The 20,118-nt window shown below is 44.6% G+C and overlaps 4 protein-coding genes across 4 annotated transcripts in view; 1 reads left to right on the plus strand and 3 right to left on the minus strand.

Annotated features, from left to right (window-relative positions):
* LOC126561512 (serine-rich adhesin for platelets-like) overlaps nucleotides 1-13,034 on the minus strand; it is a 29,249-nt gene extending 16,215 nt beyond the window's left edge. Inside the window, exon 1 of the mRNA XM_050217708.1 lies at nucleotides 12,440-13,034. Within this exon, the coding sequence (XP_050073665.1) occupies nucleotides 12,440-13,034 (595 nt within the window). The remainder of the gene's footprint in view (nucleotides 1-12,439) is intronic.
* Nucleotides 1-20,118, plus strand: part of LOC126562538 (ribosome biogenesis regulatory protein homolog) — a 416,320-nt gene that overhangs the window by 138,351 nt on the left and 257,851 nt on the right. The gene's annotated exons all lie outside the window — the stretch shown is intronic.
* The window catches only part of LOC126561880 (ras-interacting protein RIP3-like), a 437,929-nt gene that overhangs the window by 119,287 nt on the left and 298,524 nt on the right, over nucleotides 1-20,118 (minus strand). The window lies entirely within an intron of this gene.
* LOC126561077 (39S ribosomal protein L9, mitochondrial) overlaps nucleotides 1-20,118 on the minus strand; it is a 95,271-nt gene that overhangs the window by 45,424 nt on the left and 29,729 nt on the right. The window lies entirely within an intron of this gene.

Genomic DNA, 20,118 nt, shown 5'->3' on the forward strand with positions numbered 1-20,118 from the left:
ATAAAACTAATCAAAATGGATCAGTGCCTTCAAAACGGACGCTACATCAAACAGCATAGCTATGGACACACCTACTGTCGGCCTGTGTGAGTGAACTGTCGAGCAGACGTGAGCAGGAAAAGGAGGAACATAGCGGGGAAATGCATTCGTTACATCTTGTCGTAAGAGTGAGTCAATTGGATGACCTCTAGGGACAGCCCCGAATGCACATACACTTGGTCGGTTCGAGAAAACACAAACAATTAAATGCTCCGGTGCACTCCTCTGGATTGGTTGGTAAATGTTGTCTAGTTATCCGGATTACTGGTGACATTTGCCACATTGCGGAGAAGAGGCTGGCAACTGTATCGGAAAATCAATTTCGTTATTCTTTTTCTGAAAAACTGTGACACGTGCTGATTGTGCTTTAATATAGAAATTTAAATCATATCTTAGTTGACAAATTTATATACCACTTAATATACTTAAATGTTTTCAATACACTAGCTTTACGATTTGAAGTTAAAAATCCCTCGACCTTAACATTTTCATTTGCAAGAATTTACAAACTTTGTGATAGACGGATTCGACATAAATTGACTGGCAAGTGGTAACGCTTTTGAAGCGCCTAAAGCTATGCAAATCACCGTTACTTAACTCATCCTTTTTCCCAGTGGAAATCATATCTGATATATGTATATATTTGAGCATCATTCGAATCGTGTTCAATCAAGACATTAATAATCCGCACTTGTCCTTGTAGTGCTAAAATATTATTGCTTCCTTTCACTGCCGTTTCCCATCGAAATTGGAACGATTGACTGTTTGCGCGTGTTCTTCCAGAACCGTTGTCACCTAAAACAACAGTTGCCACAGTTTGTAGCTTCGCAACGCGAAAGTTACACTTTCTCCCCGGAATGGATCCATCATTTACCTTTAACGAGTGCATCAAATCGTTTGGAAGAAAATGCTAACGTTCGCGGGCGTAGCAGTGCTGTAGCAAGCGGTCTTTTTTGTTTTGACTGTTTTGCACGCGTGAGCAACACGTTTGAACGATTATGGTTATTTTATGACACGATTTTGTGACTCTCCATTCACACCGAGTCCGGTGTCTATTTCTTACCGCTTGAAATCGGTAACCATTTCTTGCATCTTCCACACAAGCAACATAATGTATCTGCTACAACTGACGGTACTCCTTGTGCGTGCATTAGTAGGTTTGTAAATTTGTTGTTTGTGTTTTCTGTTCACTTTTTATTTAATGTATAAAAAATGTACAAACACACGCAAAAAATACTCTCACAAACGACCACATCGCCAGAAACCTGCTGGCAGGTTATAAAAAGGAAATAAAAACAAGGCAAATCAAAATGTCTGCCCGGTCTTCCTTTGCGTTCGCTGCAAAAACCAACACCTTCCCGTGTTCCGAATCATATTCCACGTTAGTATGTGTGTGACGCTCTCTGTTTTCCATGTATCGCAACCGAAAAGTGGCAGGTGCGGGTGGTTCTTAACAAGCATAAAGTGTTGCTTTATTATCGAGCGCCGGCACCCGGACCGGGTGTCCGGAAAGGTTCCATGCAGTGGCTGCGGATTATTATTGATGGCCGTTCCGTTTTGACCGTGCGACAGGGCGAACGGGTGAAGGGGGACACATTTTCGGGCGACCATATGGTAGACGGACGGAAGCAACCCGTGCTTCAAACCGTGAATAAATATGAGAAATTGTTATAAATTTATTGATCAAACACAAAATATATGTAATCAATTTCCATGCAGAGTGATTTTTTTTGCTGCCATGCGTCGTGCGCTATTGTAGTACGCTTACTGCCGGAAACAAAGCGAAGTTGGAGAGGGTTGGGTTTACTGTTGTGATCAGCTTTTTCGCTTCTTTTTTCGGAGGTTAAGTGTTGCATGAGCTTCACATTATGCTTAAGTGCGCTATTAATCTATTTGAACGTGTAGCTGTCGAAGAGTTCGCAAGGTAAATGTAGAAAAGGAAGAGTGTTACAAAAATATAATATTTGGAGAAAATATGCTAAATTAAGACCATTCAAAAAAGCTTGCAAATTCAGTTATCTTTTTTTAGAAAAGTTCTTTCAACCGATAACTCAGACAAATTGATACAATTTTTACCCTTGAAGTGTAGTACCTACAACGACGACTGTGGTTCTGCAATGAGCAGTCGAGCATTATTTTCTTCCTCTAAAGCAATCGCTCTCGTTGATCGCTCGGACTGGTTGCTACACGATAGCGAAAGGAGCAACAACACGCTGCCCTTCTGGCGCGCTAAGTATTAGCTGAAGTAAGGAGCCTGCTCTCAGTCTCTCGTCTGAACAGCCCACAGTCAAAAAGGAGTGAATCTACTTCAATAAATATTTATTTAATACACGTTTATAAGGGATTATGTGTTTTTATAAGCAAGATTAATGACCTTTGGCATGGGCAGGGGGTGGATAACTTTCGCTCCCCCCCCCCCCCCATTTCGCGTCGATATTGCTCTCCTTGGTATCTTGCTGGCTGGAGCGGCTGCTCGATCGCCACTTTGGGTTTTTGGGCGGCATGAAGTGATGCCCGAGCGCAACGAAATCGGTGCTTTGGAATCATCGGAAAATCATTCCCCGGGGAGGCATTTTGTTGAAGTAAACGGCGTTATGATGCCGTTGTTTGTTGGGATGGTGAGCTTTTTGAGATTCAATGGTGAAGAGCATAGGTCGGCTTTTTTTTTTAGTTGTTGTGAATATTTGTTTAAAATGAGATACAAATTGTTAATTTTTTTTTGGCAGATTAGGTAAAATGGTTGAAAAGTGTTTTGAAAACAAGTGTATCAACTCAATAGGCGATTGAAATCAGATATTTGTAGTCAAAAATGTTTTGTCTGTATTTCACCGTTGAAAACTTTTCTTACAGAAAAATGTAGTTGAACCTAATTGATATGAAGCATAGTTATTCCAAATTACATGAAGTTTCATCAGACGTAAAGAGTCCTAAAATGTTTACCGCAAAGCAAAGCAAGTAATGCCTTCCAATTTTGGCTATATTATCCACGCAAATGAAACTACCCACAACAACGATATAATAGTTGACCATTACTTCAGGACGAGCGGGTTTAACGTGTTATCATAAAATATTTGCCAATTACTTGCGATGACATTCCGCACACTGGCGCTGCTACCGATACAACCGTATTCCCGGGGCTGAATACAAGCAACCAGCAGGCCCGGCCATTTCCATTGTGACACCAATTTTGCGGAGCAATGATTCTCTCATCAGCTTCCTGGTGCGATTTTTGGCAACGGTTGGGCAAACTTGAAAAATCAGCCACTCCACCAAGGGGAGGCTACAGGTCAAGCAGAGCAGCACCAGCTGACGACCAGGAGCGCACATTCAGCGGCCAGTGTTGGCAATTACTTTCCAATTAAAAGTGAAGTAAAATAAAATTTAACTACATCTATAAAATTTTAATTGATTCACTGAGGACCGCGCAGACCGTTAGGCGGATGGGTGACTATCGGGAGTGTGTCAGGAGCACCAGACGAAGCCAAAGCCTGGCTCGGAAAGTGACAAGGCAACCACGGGCAGGGAGGAAACCACTGTCTCTTTAGAGGCAAGTTTCAGTGCAAGAGACACGGAAAAAGAAAACTGTTCCCCCGTTACCGGTCGTCAAAAATAGCACAGCAACAGCCAAATCCCAGCTCCCGATGCGGTTTCTTGAGGTGAAATTAAAGTGCGATAGGTGCGGTGCACGGAACTGTCGGAAATGTTTAGAGTAATGGTCAGTCGTAAAATAAATTTAGCGAAAATTTTCTAATTTCTACCCGAGTGCCAGGTTTACGCTTCTGGAAACACGAGGCAAACGATCCACGAAGGCACGGGTCGTCCGTTGGAATGAAGGGCGGCCCAACCTTTGGTAAGGTGTAGGCGCTCTGGCCGCGAGCTTAAAACGGCTGGACACTGTGCGAGGTGGTTTCAATGCAGAGATCGAGCGATTTGATGGAAAGTTAGGATAAAGTTTTACGATAATTATTCGATTTTTCGTGCAGCACACCGGGGCCACGGGCGTATGGCGATTTGATTGAGCTGAAATAGATGCAGACGGTGGTTGGCCGATCGTTCCTGTGCTTAGCAGCCTTTGTAAAGGCAATCAAATTATGAACAAATTGGGGCGAACGGCTGATTGGTGGAGTTCTGCAAAATTGGAAGGAATTAGGTGCGACTTGTTGGTGGCCGTAATTGGTTATGTCGAGGGAAGCTGAATTTAGGTGTTTAGGAGTGGTGGATGTCGCTGACGCGATGAAGATTTGTGGAGAAGTTTTCGCTAGATTTTGTGATGCAATTGGGATTAAATCATTGTGTTGAAGTGTTTCAAAAATACAATTGAGGTATGAGAAACATTTTAAGCCAAGCCAAGGAATATGGCCAAATTTAACCTTTAAATCACTACAAGTTTTCAAAGTTCAGTTCAACTTCAGTTTTTCACCAAATTTTCTTTGGATCCTTTGAATTTGAATGACATTTCGGAACACATGCTTAATGAAGACGAATGTCCCTTTCCTTCAATATTAAATTATGACGATGACGAAAAGCTAGCTAGTATCCATCCCGAACCCCTTCTAATCAAGATTTTACCCTACAAAGAACGTCCTGCTCTGAACAAAAGCATGCAGTTGCTCTTTAAAACTGCAGCCAATCACGGGTACCGTCGCTCCGTAAATGCTAAGCCAATGCTGTCGCCTAAAAAGTGTCAGATTTGCATCGTTACGTTGTTTGTACTTCATTTATGACGACAACGGCGACGACGATGATGATGATGATGTTGATGGAACGTGCTGACCAAGGCTCAGGTCCAATTTCACATCCCAAATGATATCGTTCTGTCGGTGTGATGGCGGTATGTTTTAGGGAAAAGGTACGAAACGGAGGACGAAAACCCGTGTACATTCGATGTCTGCGGTCGATGTACAGTGACGATGCAATGGAATGGTGCTAGCCTAGCCTTGCAAACTGCAGCGAGGTTTTGCTCTTTGACCCGGAACACCTTCCCATTACCATGCCCGTGTAAAATGAACGGTAAACGTAGGCTTAATTTCTCCACAATGCCTCCGCAAAGCCCCGGATTGCGGGTGGTGACGTTCGACGGGGCGTAAGGGCACAGGAAAGGTCTCGGATGGTCTAATTTTCTAGCGCTGCGACCCGGTGCGGTCAGTTCAATGCAGGCAGCAGCAGTGGATGGCGGTGGTGGTCAATTTAGTCGTAATTTACCGAGCTATCGATGCCTTAATCATTGTCTGAAATAATGGGATCATAAAACTACTCAATTAAGATTAACACGAGAGGGAGCGTTGGGGTTTCGGTTTTTACACTCCCAAGGTCCTCGTGCCGGTTGCTGTTGGAAATTCTCTGCCTTTTGCCTGTCTTCCATTAAAAACATACCAAAGATGGGAAGGATCCGTTGTAGCATACTTGAAACTAACCATTATCTATGCTCGGTAGAGCTAGGCAACAATTAAACCTCATGCTGATGCGCTTCATGCGTTCCTCGGGTTGGTGTTTTGAGACGAACGCTGCAAGATTTGAGGATGATATCACCTTCGCTGCATGTCTGTGCCATGCTGAACTCAGCTCATGCATCCGTATAAGGATATATTTCATCTTGGGAAGACTTTAAACAGAGCGTGCTGTGGGATATGAGAAAGCGTCAGTTCGGTACAGGTTGGTGAGGGTGATGCTTAATGCAGCGTGAATTATCTTTTCATCCTTTGGGTGGTGATGCTGCTTGGCACTGGTTGTGGTTAATACATCAGTTGTGGTGGTGTTGAGACGTGATGATTATTTGTAACAATGTTCACGGTTAAAGTTCTTCGAAAGAGGTTCTTCATAGGAAAATGCTACTGAATTTAAAGTTCGTACATCTTTACTAGAATGGTAAACATTGCCTTTGGCTCAATTTATTCAAAAATGGATTCATTTCACGACCTTTGGTTTATAGTTCTATGATTGCAAGGATCTTATGTATAAATATAGGTGTCCTGGAGAGGTAGATCCAAGGTTACTTTACAGGTTCTTTAATTCAATGCATGTGTCTTACAGATTGTGAATATCCTAACAGTAAAGTTCTGTATTGGTCCCACTAATCTTATCTTGGCTGGGCGAAAAAAATAATGTTCTTATGCTTGGGCTATGCGCTTTGGAACTTATTCCTCGTATGATCATTGTCCTCCAATTCTTGCTTCCTCAACTTGCGTTTATTTGTAGCTTGATAGTTGCAAGATCGTCAAGACATTTTAGTCTTCGTTTGAAGTTTTATTTCAAAAACTTGCTACTAAATAAGCATTAGTCGTAAGCCCTACAAACCCATCGAAACACCCGCTTTTGGTTAAAGCCCCAACATGCTTCTGACAGGGGTAAGTATACAAATTTACATGACATTTAAAACACTCGCCCAAACAGCCCAACTAAGTCGCAATTCGGCTTTGCACCTTGTTTATCACTGGAACAAATTTCTGCAAAGCGCCCAACACGATCTTTCGGAGGATATTGCATGTCGGACTGACCTTCGACTGATCCAACCAACACAGGGTGGCAGCAGAAAGTGTACAACATAGAAGGAGATTTCATAAAATGTTTAAGATTGACTTGAGCCCTCAACTCTTTCTCTTGCACTCGTTGGCTCTCTCCCCCTTTAACTTGTTCACTATATCTGACGGTTGGATGTTGTCCTTTTTACAGCCCTTCCACCCCACGCGAGCTGCCGCAAGTGACCGGGTTTGTTTGACCGACACTTGTTTGACATGCTTCCGGAGCTCCGTTTTTCCGAAATTCCAATTTACATTACCGTTACCCACACCGGTGTGGTGCAAGCACCTTGGACGACCGTCCATGCTTTGTGCCACATTTTGGTGCGCTACCTTCGTTTCCGCATTTGCTCTGGTTGTTGTGGGTGTGCTTTTTTTGCTTTTGTTTTGGTTCTTGTTGCTGCTGCTGCTGCTGCTGCACACCCTTCTGTCTTGTTTGGAAATTATGCAAAATCGATACATGCCACTCAGTCAGGGCCGGTGTGTCGTGTCGTCGGTAGCAAGTAACCCGTCCCAACGTTGATGGGGAATAGGGAAGGGAGGGGAGAAAGTCGAAGAAGGTGGTTGAGTGTTTGTGCAGCAGTAACCTGTTTATGGTGCGATATGCTAACAACAACAACATTGTTGATGTTTCGAAACAGCAGCAGCTCGAAGTAGCAACATTTAATGGCGCTTCTGTCGGATGGATCGTGGCGGAGTGAAACGTTGCCACCTTCGATAAGGTTGTGACTGGGTGGAACCGTGTTGGATAAATGTTTATGTGTGTGTGTGTGTGTGTGTGTATGTGTGGAGTGGGAAGGAAAACCTCCCTCCTTTACCGGTCGGTTCGGTTGGGTTGGTTGTGAAACGAGGCGCCAGCCAAGTAAACGAAAAACAGCGAAGTGAACAAAATCATCCTTTGAATAAACATAAACGTGTAACCAACGAGACCCAACAGCACCACCACCGCGAGGGCCCCAATTTCTTTTCCACTTCCCTTTAGTCCTTTTTCAACCGTAGCCGGAAAGGGAAGGGAACGAGAAGTGAAGACCACCCGCGGATTTTTTGTTTTCTCTTCGTTTTTGGGTTCTTCTTCGCCACCTGAGAAACCCCAAAATCTGTACCGAGTTCTCTTGTCAGGTTTTCGTTCGATTATGGAGGTGAATCGGAACAATAGGAACCGCTCGGGTGGCACTGCGGGAGTCAAGCTTAAACTGTTGACTCGGTTGGGCTTTCCACCTACTCACGCTGTTGGTGGGCGCCTGTCGGCTGCAGCACCCTCTTTACCACACTCAGTGGAAGCAGTGTCTACGACGAGTGGTACCTGTAACAGTTTTCGAAGCAACATACGATAACGAACCCATGCTCGATGGTTCATTCGACACCCTGTGATAGAGGAGTACATTTTTTTTGTTGTATGCGTGTGTGTTTGCTTGTGAACATCGTTGGTTGTATTTTACGTGTCGCACGCAACGTCAAAGGCACTACACCCAAAATTTGGCACTATTTTGTTTTGCTCTCAAAAACAACATTTTTGACGTGCTTTTTTTTTGAGGTGCTGCCTCCACAAGGCCATTTCTTGTTTCCATTTTGCTTGTCTTATTTTCATCTGTCACCCAGTTCGCTATATCGGGGGTGCCAATTGGGTGAGGCAGGTGCACACGAGAAGTGCACTCCGACAGCGAGAATAGAGAGTGGAAAAAAGGGGCAAAGGGGAGGTGGGAAATATGGAGGTGCCAAAATTGTTGCACTACATAAGAAGTAGGGCAGCCAGATCGGTCCTTGGATGGATGTAGCGATGATTGGTTACATTATGATAGTTTGTTTCCATTTGCCCTTTCGAAGGGATTGAAGGTTCAATTTGTGTTGCCTGTCAGACGAGAAACAAGCTTCGGTTAAATGGTGAGCAAATTGTTACAGTAGAAATATAAATTTTTGTGCTGTACGAAGGTCGTTAGAATAGAACAAGCATAATTTGTAATTTAAAATGAATGAAAGAGCAAAAGAATCGACGACAATAAAATTAGTAACAGTAATAGAATTCAGTAATACGAATTTTACTCATTCAAGAACGAAATTTATTGTAATTTCAGGAATGACTGTGTACAATCATGATATTGCTTAAACCATCAACTACATCTTGAGCTTGATAAGATGCAAAAGTTCTGCTTACCTTCTTTTTGATTCTTTAAATGAGCGTTGAGAAACATTATTTAAAAACTCTAAAATTCATTTACAAATCGATCACTGAAGAAAAGTTTCACCGAGAATACAAGAACCTTTTCTAGCGTTAAAAACATGGTTCCATTTATTTCCCAGACAAACACGACGTCGAACGAAACAACGGTCGGTACGATGTTTGTTACGGCGCGAGGCGGAAACATAGCACCGCTCAGCTCGGTTTCCCATTTTACTTGCTACACGCACTTCCTGTTGCTGGCAGGTGAATCGGTTTAAAGCGTTGCCCGTCGCTCTGGTGGCGAAATGTAGCAAAGTTTTATGCTTGTTCAACAAACCTGAAGCAGCGTCCTGGAGCGTTAAAACGATGCTTTCATGAACACAGCGGCGGTTTCTGGGTAGAACGGTAGCGGAGCGGCGACGGGACGGTTTTCTGACTAATTAATGTTCTACGTCCTTTCACGCGTTACCGCAGCTCGGAATTGCTTGACTCCTTGCACCTGACCGCTTCCGGGCGTATTTGATTCTTTTATTGGAGTTTTTCTCCGACCCGCGGCTTCGTTATCAGTTGATTCGATTAAGTTTGCTCGGGCTCCATGTGTATTTGTGAATGGTATTTAATGTTGGGGAATTCTATTTCTTCACGGTTTTGGTATGCAATTGGTGTTATATTTCATTTCCAACGAACAATTTACTGTATTGCCTTTTTCTGAGAGATTATCAAAAATGAAACAAATGAGTAAAAGCTGTGTTTGAAGTTCATCCAGTAGCCACAATAACAGCTCAATAAAATTTACAAACAAAGCACATTATTTTGATTGCATGATTGAGCAGTCACAGGCGTGCAGTTGTCCAACTTGCACAAGCAGTGTTATCTAAAATCTCCCGCAAACGATTACTATTACGTACCGATGCTTCATCCCTTTTCGTGTCCTCCACTCACCGGCCCGTCATGAGTTGTTTAGTTGTTCAAAATTAATTATGACTTTTTTGAACACCCAACCCTCACTGGCTTAATCGTAGCAAAAAGTGTTGGGAAAAAGTGCGGTGTGTGTGTGTGACACCAAATCCATCGTAATTGGTCGTCACTTTATGGCGTCCAAATCAGATGGTTGCTCCACATAAACGTACCGTTTCCTTTGCATGATATTAGAGGTGCTCCGCTCCACTCTGCTGTGCACATAATAGTTGTCCCTGTTCCGTTTTATGCCGGTTCCCTGTTCGGAGTAGAGGGCTGTGGACGTGGTGTGCGGTTGCCGGGTCGTGTGATGGAACAAACTGTCGGAACATGTGATGTGACTAATTGGATTATGAGTTCAATCAACGGACAACTTGTTGGACCCGCCGTGCAGGACCCGAGTGTGCGGGCGTGTCTGCACAAACTTCCTTGCACACAAGCTCACATACGCACACGTACAGAGACATTGTGCCAGTGTGAGCAAATTGCCGTATTATGTAGCATTGGAAAACTTTGCTATCGTGTATAAATGATTGCCACCATCCGCCCTTCCAAGTGGTCGCTTCGCCAAAACCCCCGTGCCACACTGGTGACAGTGACAGTTTTTGACTTATTCCGAGATCCAACACCTCGTTTTCACTCCTTCTCGTGGCTTTTATGTAAACCAAACGGAGTTTATTTTTTTGGCCGTATACCCTTGGTCATTAATGAACATCCACTGCGGGCCGAAGTGGTGACCGGAACGGGAAAAATAAAACTTCAACTTGACAATTCCAGGTTCGCTTCACCAAAGCTCACCGCCGCGAAAAGGACGTAGCAAACACTGCGAGAATAAATACGCAACACGTACGTGACTCGGCCGAATGTGTCGCTATGAATGTTTTACGAAGGGTCAGCTATATTTCATCCACGCCGGTAACACACCACCACGTGTGATTACGCGCGCGCGCGTGTGTGTGTGTGTGCGTACCTGGGATAATTTTTGTTTTGTTTTTGTCTGCTGGCTGTTGCACGGTTCCACGGTGTGGCGTGTTATGCTATTACAGGAAGACACACGAAATAATTAAATGACAACGAGAGAAAAACGTACTCAGAACCGAGCAGGGTTGTTGGGGCGTTCTTTGTGGTGCCCAATGTGACGTGGGATGCGCCGGATTCGATGCACGAACCGAGGTGAAGAGTATTGGGGCCGGTGTAATCAAATTAGTGTTAATTTAACTGGTCCGCGCTTGTTTGGGTCGGTTGTACCTTTGTGGATGTTGTGTCTGCGTGTGTGTGTGTATGTGTGTGCTCTAACACATTCCACTCGGTGAATGTCGTACGGTTTAAAACAACCGATTCGCGAAAGGTCACAATAATACGTGCGTACGCGTATTTACGCGTATTTTCATGCGATAGCTATCCTGGCAGTGTTGTTTCTTTCTTATGCGAGGTTTAATTCGGCGAGACCTTTTCGCGTTGATTACGAATAATGTAAGAATTACCCGTGAAGTAACGAGCTTTTCGTACCCTTGTACTCTATTTGTCCACCCCGCATCCGGGAGGATCAGTTTGAAGTTGGTCACTTGAACCGTTTGACACCACAAAATGGTGGTGCCTGCCACGATACCGGCCTGCTTCAAGACCACCGTACGTCCCCGAATCCGCTTACGGTGGATGGCACAAATTAGGTTTCACTCGACAGTGCGCAACACAATCAACCTTTACCCATGTCCTCAACCACCCCTCCCTTCCCTCCCACCCGTGTGATGATGATTGCTGCGGGGGATTTTCTTCGTTTGCATTGTGGTTCGGCAGGATTTCAGGGGACAGTACGCACGCAAACGAGGTAATGAAGCGAGAAGGTGCGTGCTGTGGCGAAACGCCTGCGGTCAAGGGGCTATAATAATGTTACGTTAAGGCTTTAGAATTCGGTTAATTGAATGCTACGGCAAGTGGATGCTCGGTGACGATGGTGCCCTCGGGCTGATTTATGGTTTGGAAGACGCCGGTTAAAGCTGCGAAAACGAGGGCGAACGGCTGCCATCTATTGGTCGGGTGGAATGGAATTTAAAGTGAACCGGGATTGAGCACGCTAGATTGATCAACAACAAACTGATACATTGCATTCCGATTGTCTTTAACCGGACACCGGATTTTGTGTTTGAATCGGGCTAAAGAATGAACATTGTCATGAGCGACCATGCGTCTCCATGCGCCTCCATGCGTGTGGCTGTTTGCTGCTTTATTGTGTGATTTTGTGTCTGATCTATGCGGGTTAATTGCTTTAGTCGAACAAAAGTGTATTTAATTAAGGAAATTGTTTACTTTCTTTTTTAAGCGAAACCAGTAACTTACACAAAGCAGAAAATCGTCTTTAACGATGTTCGTATTAATAGCAGTGAGCAGCTGAGCAAAGATGGTTGGAGATCGAAAAGCAATTCTCAATCATCGGCTAGGACCAGAATCCACGTAGCCCTCTTTGTACTCAGTCAAGTTCTCTAGGGAGAAAGGCCGAAGGCTTTTGTAGAAATATATATCAGCCATCAGCCTTTTAGTGGTCAGTTGTTTTGTTTTTACATCGAAAAATATCTAACAAATCCTCACATCAGAGCAAAATCAATAGTTTTTTGATAGAAAAATCTTCTCGTTCCAACAATAAGATTTTTACCAATTCAACATCTTATTTTCTTCACCAACATTCCACGATTCGCTGGAACACAATTTGCTATGCAGAGTACAAAAAAAAAAAAGAGAGAGAGAGCAAAACGACCAGCCAGGGAACACTTACCACTCTTGCTTTCCGAAATGTTGGTGTAATAGATCGGCGCAACGCAGCCCTCGGTCGGACTGACCGGGCCACTCGAATCGTCCTTGCGCTGCACAATGCCGGTCCCACCGCTGGCACTGGCCCCACCGTTTGCCAGCGTAAAACTAACACTGCCCACACTGTCGGCTTTTCCACCATTACTACTTCCCTCGTGCTTGTTCACCTCCAGCACCCCACAACCACCATCACCCGCTGGACCACCACTAATGACACTGACACTGTTCAGCAGCACGAGATTGTTGCTGCCGGTTGGTTCCGCTTTACCATTTTTCACAATAACATTTCCCAAGGCACTGGTACCACTCAACCCAACCCCGTTTCGACCTCGTACTGCGGCTCCCGTGGTACGGTTCTGCTCACCCGGTTCCTTGAGCGTTTTACCATTGACCACCAGCACCTGTCTCGTGGTCGTTTGATGTTGTTGCTGCTGCTGCTGCTGTGGCTGATGATGGTTGCCGGTGCTACCAGCACCGGTGGCTGTTACCACCGTGGTTCGGTTCCGGTACGCCGGCATCGCCGGAGGTTGTTGCTTTTTCACGATGTAACAGCGAGGCATGGCGTTGGCTTAAGCTGTACGGTTTTTTGTTTGTGTGTGTTTGTATCTGTTGGCTTTTGTCCGTGTTGGTGTACACGATGAGTTTTTTTTTTTTTGGATGGAATACAGATCGATCGGTCTTCAAGTCTAAGCGATGCGTTTTCGTTCAGTTCATTTTGTATTATTATTTTTGTCTCGTTAACAATTAGTATTGTATCTAATTAAACCAGAGTTCTTTGGAATCGTAAAAGATTGCTTTCGGCGTCGTTTTCAACTCATTTATATTGCTTATTAGTTTCGAATCACGATTACGTTTTCAATCACGTTCCGCTTAATCGTCGCATTTCGAAAGCTTTAGCAGCACTCGGAAGATTGCCGTCTGATTTGCATTTTGGCGCAAATATTGCTCCCGAAAGCTAAATCGTTCCCTTGCGGAAGTTAATGCTGCGCCAGAAGTTCACTATGATCTAGCCATCTCACTCGCATCGAGTAAGATTATTCATGTGTAGAAGCGAACCCTTCGAGTCCCATCATCGATCAACCAAAAACGCGAATCCCGCTCGCACCCATACACTAAAGATGTGTTGCTTATTTTTGTTTTTAAACAAACGACTAAACTTCACCTTTAACACCGCTTTAGTTTCTTCCTTGACTTTATTATTCACGTCCCCGTCCCCGTCAAAACGAAGGAAACACTACCACGACAGAGGACGATCACAGCTACAGCGGAGGGGGCCGGGGAGTTTTCTTTTTCTCCGTGTTCGTGAGCAGGAAAAACACACTTGTTGGATTTATGAAATATGCTTCTGCTCTGCTGCCCGAAACCGAACCGAAAGGATGGCGAAGGCGATGCGCACGAGCTGGGTTTCGCAAAACGATTAGGGAGTCAGCATGAAGGAACTGGACGGCAAAAGTGACTGACTGGGGAGGTGCGTGAGGGTGTGTGGGGGTTTTATGCTGCGGACTCCATCACCTTGCAAACGAACCGAATCTTCCAGGGACGGCTTCGTGTCCTTCGTGGCACGTCTGTTTACGAAACACGCACACACATACACACGGGCAAACATTTACACGCACACCCACACACACACGCACACGGATGCTTTCCGGTTTGACGCCCCTAGTTTCGTAGAAAGGTCCGTTGACACGGGAGGGCGCAGGTTGTGCAGCTTCGATGAAGGGATGAAATGGTGCTGATGATGTTGATTTTGGACGTTTCGCAGCGATTCCTTTCACGGCTCGATAGGCTTGGTGAAATGGGGAACTTTCTCTCGCTCTCTTTCTCTCACACACACACACACAGTCGGTTGTAAACAGACTGCGAGTTCGAGGGGGATAGAATGTTGGGCGATTCTGATTTTCCGCTGATCCAGCATCTAGGCTTTCGGCGACACTTTTCGAGATGGGGTGCGTCGTTTTTGTTCGGGGGTTGATGATAGCTGTCAGCATAAATCTTTCGTATCACATCGCTGCGTTGCTTACGGTTCTGCGTTCCGGTGTTGCTGACTGTGTACTTATTGCTGGCGGCGTAAAGCTTTTACGGCTAATTGATGCTTCGGGCTGCGCTAGGAGTAATTTGTTTGTACACTTAGTGTGCTAGAATGTAGATTTAGTGAGCGAGTATGTACGAGGATCGTTGTGTATATCGTTTTACGTTGCTGACTCAGCTAGCCTTACCCATCGGCTACAGTTCCAGATACTTAATGGTTTCCGTGGTACAACCACTAATTAACACCGTTCTTTTGTTTTATATTGACTTGGTTGCTTTCCACTTTTTTTTTCGAATAATTTTAAAATATATAAGTATAACTCTCTCTCTCTTTCTTTATATCGTCTACATCTTTACATCTTGTGTATTCCTCACAGAATGGTTATTGCTTTCGTTGTTGTCTGTTTTGCTCGGTGCGTCGCTACATGACGGGCGCCTTCTGCTCCGGTTCAGGCTGGGTTCCAATTTTGTTCCGCTTTGTTGTCAATTTTCCACAACCACACATCCTCCCCGAATCACACACACATATCTTGATGTCCTTTCGCGATATACACTGCGAAGCCACCACCTTGCTCCCCCCCCCGCCTAAGTGTTGCGCACGTGTATGGGTGTTTGCGTTCTTGAATGCCCGACCATTACCATTAAAAACTCGTGTGCCGTTACTGCGTGCGATTCCGGGGGGAGTTTGAGGAGTAAAACCCCGAATAGGTAAGCTAACGATGACGCCTTCGGGTTTTTCAGGCACCGACGACGTCGATGCTACGATACGAGGCTATTGTGTCGTTGGGGAGGTGCTTTTTTTTTGTTGCTCTGTTTCACCCGAGGAAGGACACAACCGGAAGGGTGCGCTAGCGGGACACGATAGCGAAGTAATTATTGTGGCAGGTGCGGCAGGAAGTGCTCAGGAGTAGGCGGCCCATGCAACAAGTAGCTTGTAAGTGGTAGTAAGCTACCACCGCTCGATTTTATTGGTGCCCGCTTTGGTTCTGCGTTTGCTGGACCGGATATCGGTTCGGGAAAGAAGAACTGTTCTTTATCGAGCCGAAATTCTTGTGAAAGAGAAGTTGAGATTAGGCGTTTCTCGGCAAGTTCCAGTTTGCCGGAGGAGCGGATTCCTTTCGATTGGTATGCATAAAACACCTCTTTGCACATGCCAACAGGTGCTGATGATGCTGGTTGGGAAGTTGTGGTGTACCTTGCCCTCTGGCAGTCACCGCTTTTTTTTTTGCACGTTACACTTAGGCTTCCGGTTACACAATAGCGGTGAAAAAACGAATCGCATAGGATATCGCGTATTCCAGCGTTGCGGAATCGATTCGGTCGCGGCTGGTGTTCGTCGGTTCCAACACAAAACACACTTGTAGCGAAGGTTCTCACTGTTCAACTTTTCCGATTCCGATCTCGTTGTTTAGGGTGGTTGGAAATTTTTGCTAAGCTCCGAGGGTGTGTGTGAGTGTATGTGATTTTTTTCGCCTCACAGAACTCCCGTTTTTGCGCCGTGAGCCGTGACGCTTCCAGCACGCACGCACTAAACTTGCTTCCCTATCGTATCGCACAAGGGACAAAACGCTCAGGGCTTTCTATCGCTTTCCACACACTAAACTGTACCTTTAGTGGCCGGTGGAGCCATTTTTACACTGCACCGTTTGCTAAATCTTCCGATATCCAACCACACCAGTACCGGGCCCGGCGGCCATGCTTGCTTTTTGCTGTCGCACTGTGGCCACTGCCGATTTTTTCCCTCCTACTTGCTGTTGCTGCTGCTCACGTCGGCACTAGTGTCGCACACTGGCGCTATCACCAACACATGCCCGTCGGCACGGGTAACTCGGGAATCGGGGTGATTTGTTCTTGCCACACACACACAGATTTAACACTCGCTGCGACAAGTGGGTTTTCCAGTTGTGATTCGTTCGATTTGAGGCGAAACGAAAGCGTATGCAGCAAACAAGTTGCTATCGGCACCCAGCGCACTCATTCCCGCCCTCTCGCGGCACTCATTTCCTTGCGGGATGCCTGTGGCATTCGGCATTTCCTGCACCCTGCTTCCGGTGGCACATTTTTCCGCTTACCCTATCCGCCTGGTCCTGATCCTTGTTGATAGCACCCAAACAGGGAGCAACTCATACAACCACCCACCGTGGTGAGTTCTGGTGCGCGAGTGCCGCAGGATGAAAAACAGGTCCTTTTCACACAAGGGTTCTCACAATTCCGCGAACGCGTGTATCGGTGTGTGTGTGTGTTTGAGGATTTTTCTTAAACGGTCCCCCTTCCCTGCCTTTGGTCTGCCCTTTGTTTCCCTGCTCGAATGGAATGGATGTGTGTCGTGAATCACACGCACTGCGCGCTTCCGGTCCCGTTTTTGTGAAGAAGGATTTCGTTACAAAGGGTGAACCGAGCACGGCCACGGTAGAAAAGTTGGCAGGCAGAATCAATCAGAAACACACATACATACACACACACACACATACAGAGCACGAACACAGACACAGGAGCGGAGGAAGCACACACAGCAGTAGCACTGGTTAGAGGAAAGAAAACACACCGAAAACTGAACGACCGAGCACCGAGGCAGTAGCAGCAGTGCAGCAACACTTTGCACGGTTGACGGGATGTTCGGTTTTCGAGCAGCAGTACCAGCAGTATCACTGGCACCAGCACCAGCAACCAAGGAGTCGTTCGGCATTCGAGCAGTGTGTTGAGTGTGCCGTTCGCATGCGTTTACTCAGGGCCTCGGGTGGTTGTGTGTGTTAGAGTGACTTTTTTTTGTGGTTGTTGTTCGCAGGCCCTTTACTGTTGCTTCGTTTAGCGGTGGTGTTGGTGCGTTGCGTCCGGCGCACTTGTTGTACAAAAGTCGAGCAGTTTCAAGGAGCGCATGCTGCGATGCGCCTGCGCCTGTGCATGCATTTCGGTGTGACGGTGTCCTGTTTCTGTACTGTGGTCCGATCCTCCTATGACCGAAGATTGGTGATCGATTAAGGGAAGATTTTTGTAAATTATAATATTGAAATTACTTGTTTGCCACTGGTTTAATAAACCCGTTCAATTTATTATATTTTTACAAAATAAAAATTATAATTTCAACAACAAACTTGGGAGTAAAAATTTGTATCTGAGCCGTTACATTAGTTAAACGACGACGAGTGGTAGCGTACCTTCGAACGGCAAGCAGGCGTATAGAAGCAATCGATAAAATAACACGGTTCCATGTAGTGCTCATTAACATCCTTCATTTTTTATGCAATGACGCAACAAGTGATTTGGGTTTGTTGTTTAGATCTTCATTATTAATGCAAAGACTAACAAATCTTTTTGTAATCGTTACATCAGCTGAGGCATAATAAATAGGCGAATGTAGTCTTCGAGACTCAAAGCTGCTATAAATATACAAATAAAAACAGAGGCATAATATTTTACATTAAGATATTAAAATAATGTTTGCATTAGGTCATATCACATTTTCTTATTTTTAATCTGCTAGAATAATTGACATATTTTATAGTTTTTTAGTTTTTGATTTTAATATTTTTTTAAATAATTTTAAATTTTTTTAATTTATTTAACAAATTTTTTACTAAAAAAACTAGTATAATTGAATGAAAAGTAGTGAACAACGATCGATTTTATTAATTTGCAACAGGTTGATATTTTTTGTGAAAGAATTTAGATCCAAATCGTGTTAAACATGTCAAACATTAACAAATACATAAATATTATTTAATATAGCGCTTGATCGATCACCTTCATGGTAGTGTTCCGTTCATAGATTCTGTGAGTCGTATGGGACAACTGTCAATCTACAAATACATCGCATAAACTATCGCATTACAATCAAAAACAACCGGTCAAGCATCAGTTGTTGATTTAAATTGTCGCAACAAACTACCGGTCCTAACTCAATCGAACACATACCAGTAATACCGGTTTACGAAAGTGCATTCCATCTCCCAACCCGAATGGAATGTATGAAGAAATAAATAGATGCACCATAACCCAATCGTAACAGCGATCGGAAAACAAGAAGTACGGCAACTTTGGCACCGAGTGTCGCAGCGCACTTACTATTGGCGCCGCCGGCCGCTCGTTCAAACGGTTCGGTTGGCCAACAGCGATAAACATAATTCTAAACATAATTTTACAATTTCGGCACGGACAATGAAAATACGCATAACAATTCGTGTAGTAGCTCAGCAAAAGGACTCGAGCATTTCCGAGGGTTTGAGGAAAAGTTTTCTATCGAAAATGATTCTTTCCGTAGCTCACACACGTTTCGCTAACGGGCGTGCTGTTTCGGGGAGAAAAAACTTTCTCCCCCTTCTTCGCCTCACCAGACATCCGTGGGGAAAACCCCCGGGTTGCGACGTTGTCGATGTGTCCGACAATGGTCGTACGTTTTTCGGGCAAACCGGGATAGTAGTTTGGTCAATGCAGGTCGAACTTTTGGTGCGGAAAACGGTTTTCCATGGCGGCGTTTTGTGCATGCCGATTGTGAGTCCGAGAGGTGGTGTACATGGTCGTACAGGACTAGAACATGAGCCCGGTACACGTAACGGAAGAGGGAGGCTTTGCCTTGAATGCAACGGGCCTGCAACGGCGAGGAAAACAAACAAGTTTCCACAGCTTAATGCACCGCACTGCACAGTTGCGTTTCGACGTTTCGTGTACCGTCCTGGCAGCGGGAGAAACATTATGTTGTGTGTTATGCTACCGGTCTGGTTTTGGGTGTAGTAAACACCGTACGTTATTGTGTTGAGCGGATGGTTTTATGGTTAGTCAAACGGAATGGACGGTTCGGTTCGGCAAATAATTGAAGCGCAATTTAATTTGTAGGACAAATATATAAAAGGTTGCCCAATTGTTAAGAGATTGTAATTGTTGAAGATGGACGAGAAAGAACACAAATGTTAAAAGATGTAAACATAAAATTATGCTTTTTGATTTGTTCGATTGCTTTGTTCCCGTTACTGCTTCAATCTATTGTGTCTTTTTCTCTTTTTTGAAACAGCTGTGTTTGTAGCAGTTTTGTTTCTGTTGCGAGTAACTGCATTGCGGTGTATTGAAAAATGGTTGTTGTTATGTTGCAGATTGTGATTGCTCCAATTCTGTTAACATTCCGAATTGTTTCGCTACTCTTATCTGAGTTGTTGGACAGCTATTTGGATAAGATTCAGCTTTCTAGTGACAAATATTTCAGTAAAGACAGTAACTTTTTAATTTTTTGTTTTGTGTTAAGAAATTAATTGGGAAATTAAAATGTAGTAAATACATCATCAATTATTAAAATTTATCTCACTTAAATTTTATTTATACCCTAAACACCTAAACTATAACTAAAAGGCAATCAAAACAGCTGAAACCCAGTCTGATTCATTTCACCGCTCTGCGACACAACATTAACCAGCAAACATTTCTTGTACCATGTAGTGGCTGCAGTCCAACGTAAGGTCAGCTAGAGCGACAATGACGTTGGCCCCGTGTTAACCTACAAACACTAACACGTACTCGCCGGGAACCATTTGCAGCGTGGGCAGTCGTCGAAGCCTTGCGTAATATCTCCATGTCCTTTCACGGGCGGTAAACGGGAAGCAATAGGGACTGGGCCGGTTCGTACCTCAA

This window comes from Anopheles maculipalpis, chromosome 3RL (assembly GCF_943734695.1).
Source record: "Anopheles maculipalpis chromosome 3RL, idAnoMacuDA_375_x, whole genome shotgun sequence".
In the NCBI taxonomy this organism is placed as follows: domain Eukaryota; kingdom Metazoa; phylum Arthropoda; class Insecta; order Diptera; family Culicidae; genus Anopheles; species Anopheles maculipalpis.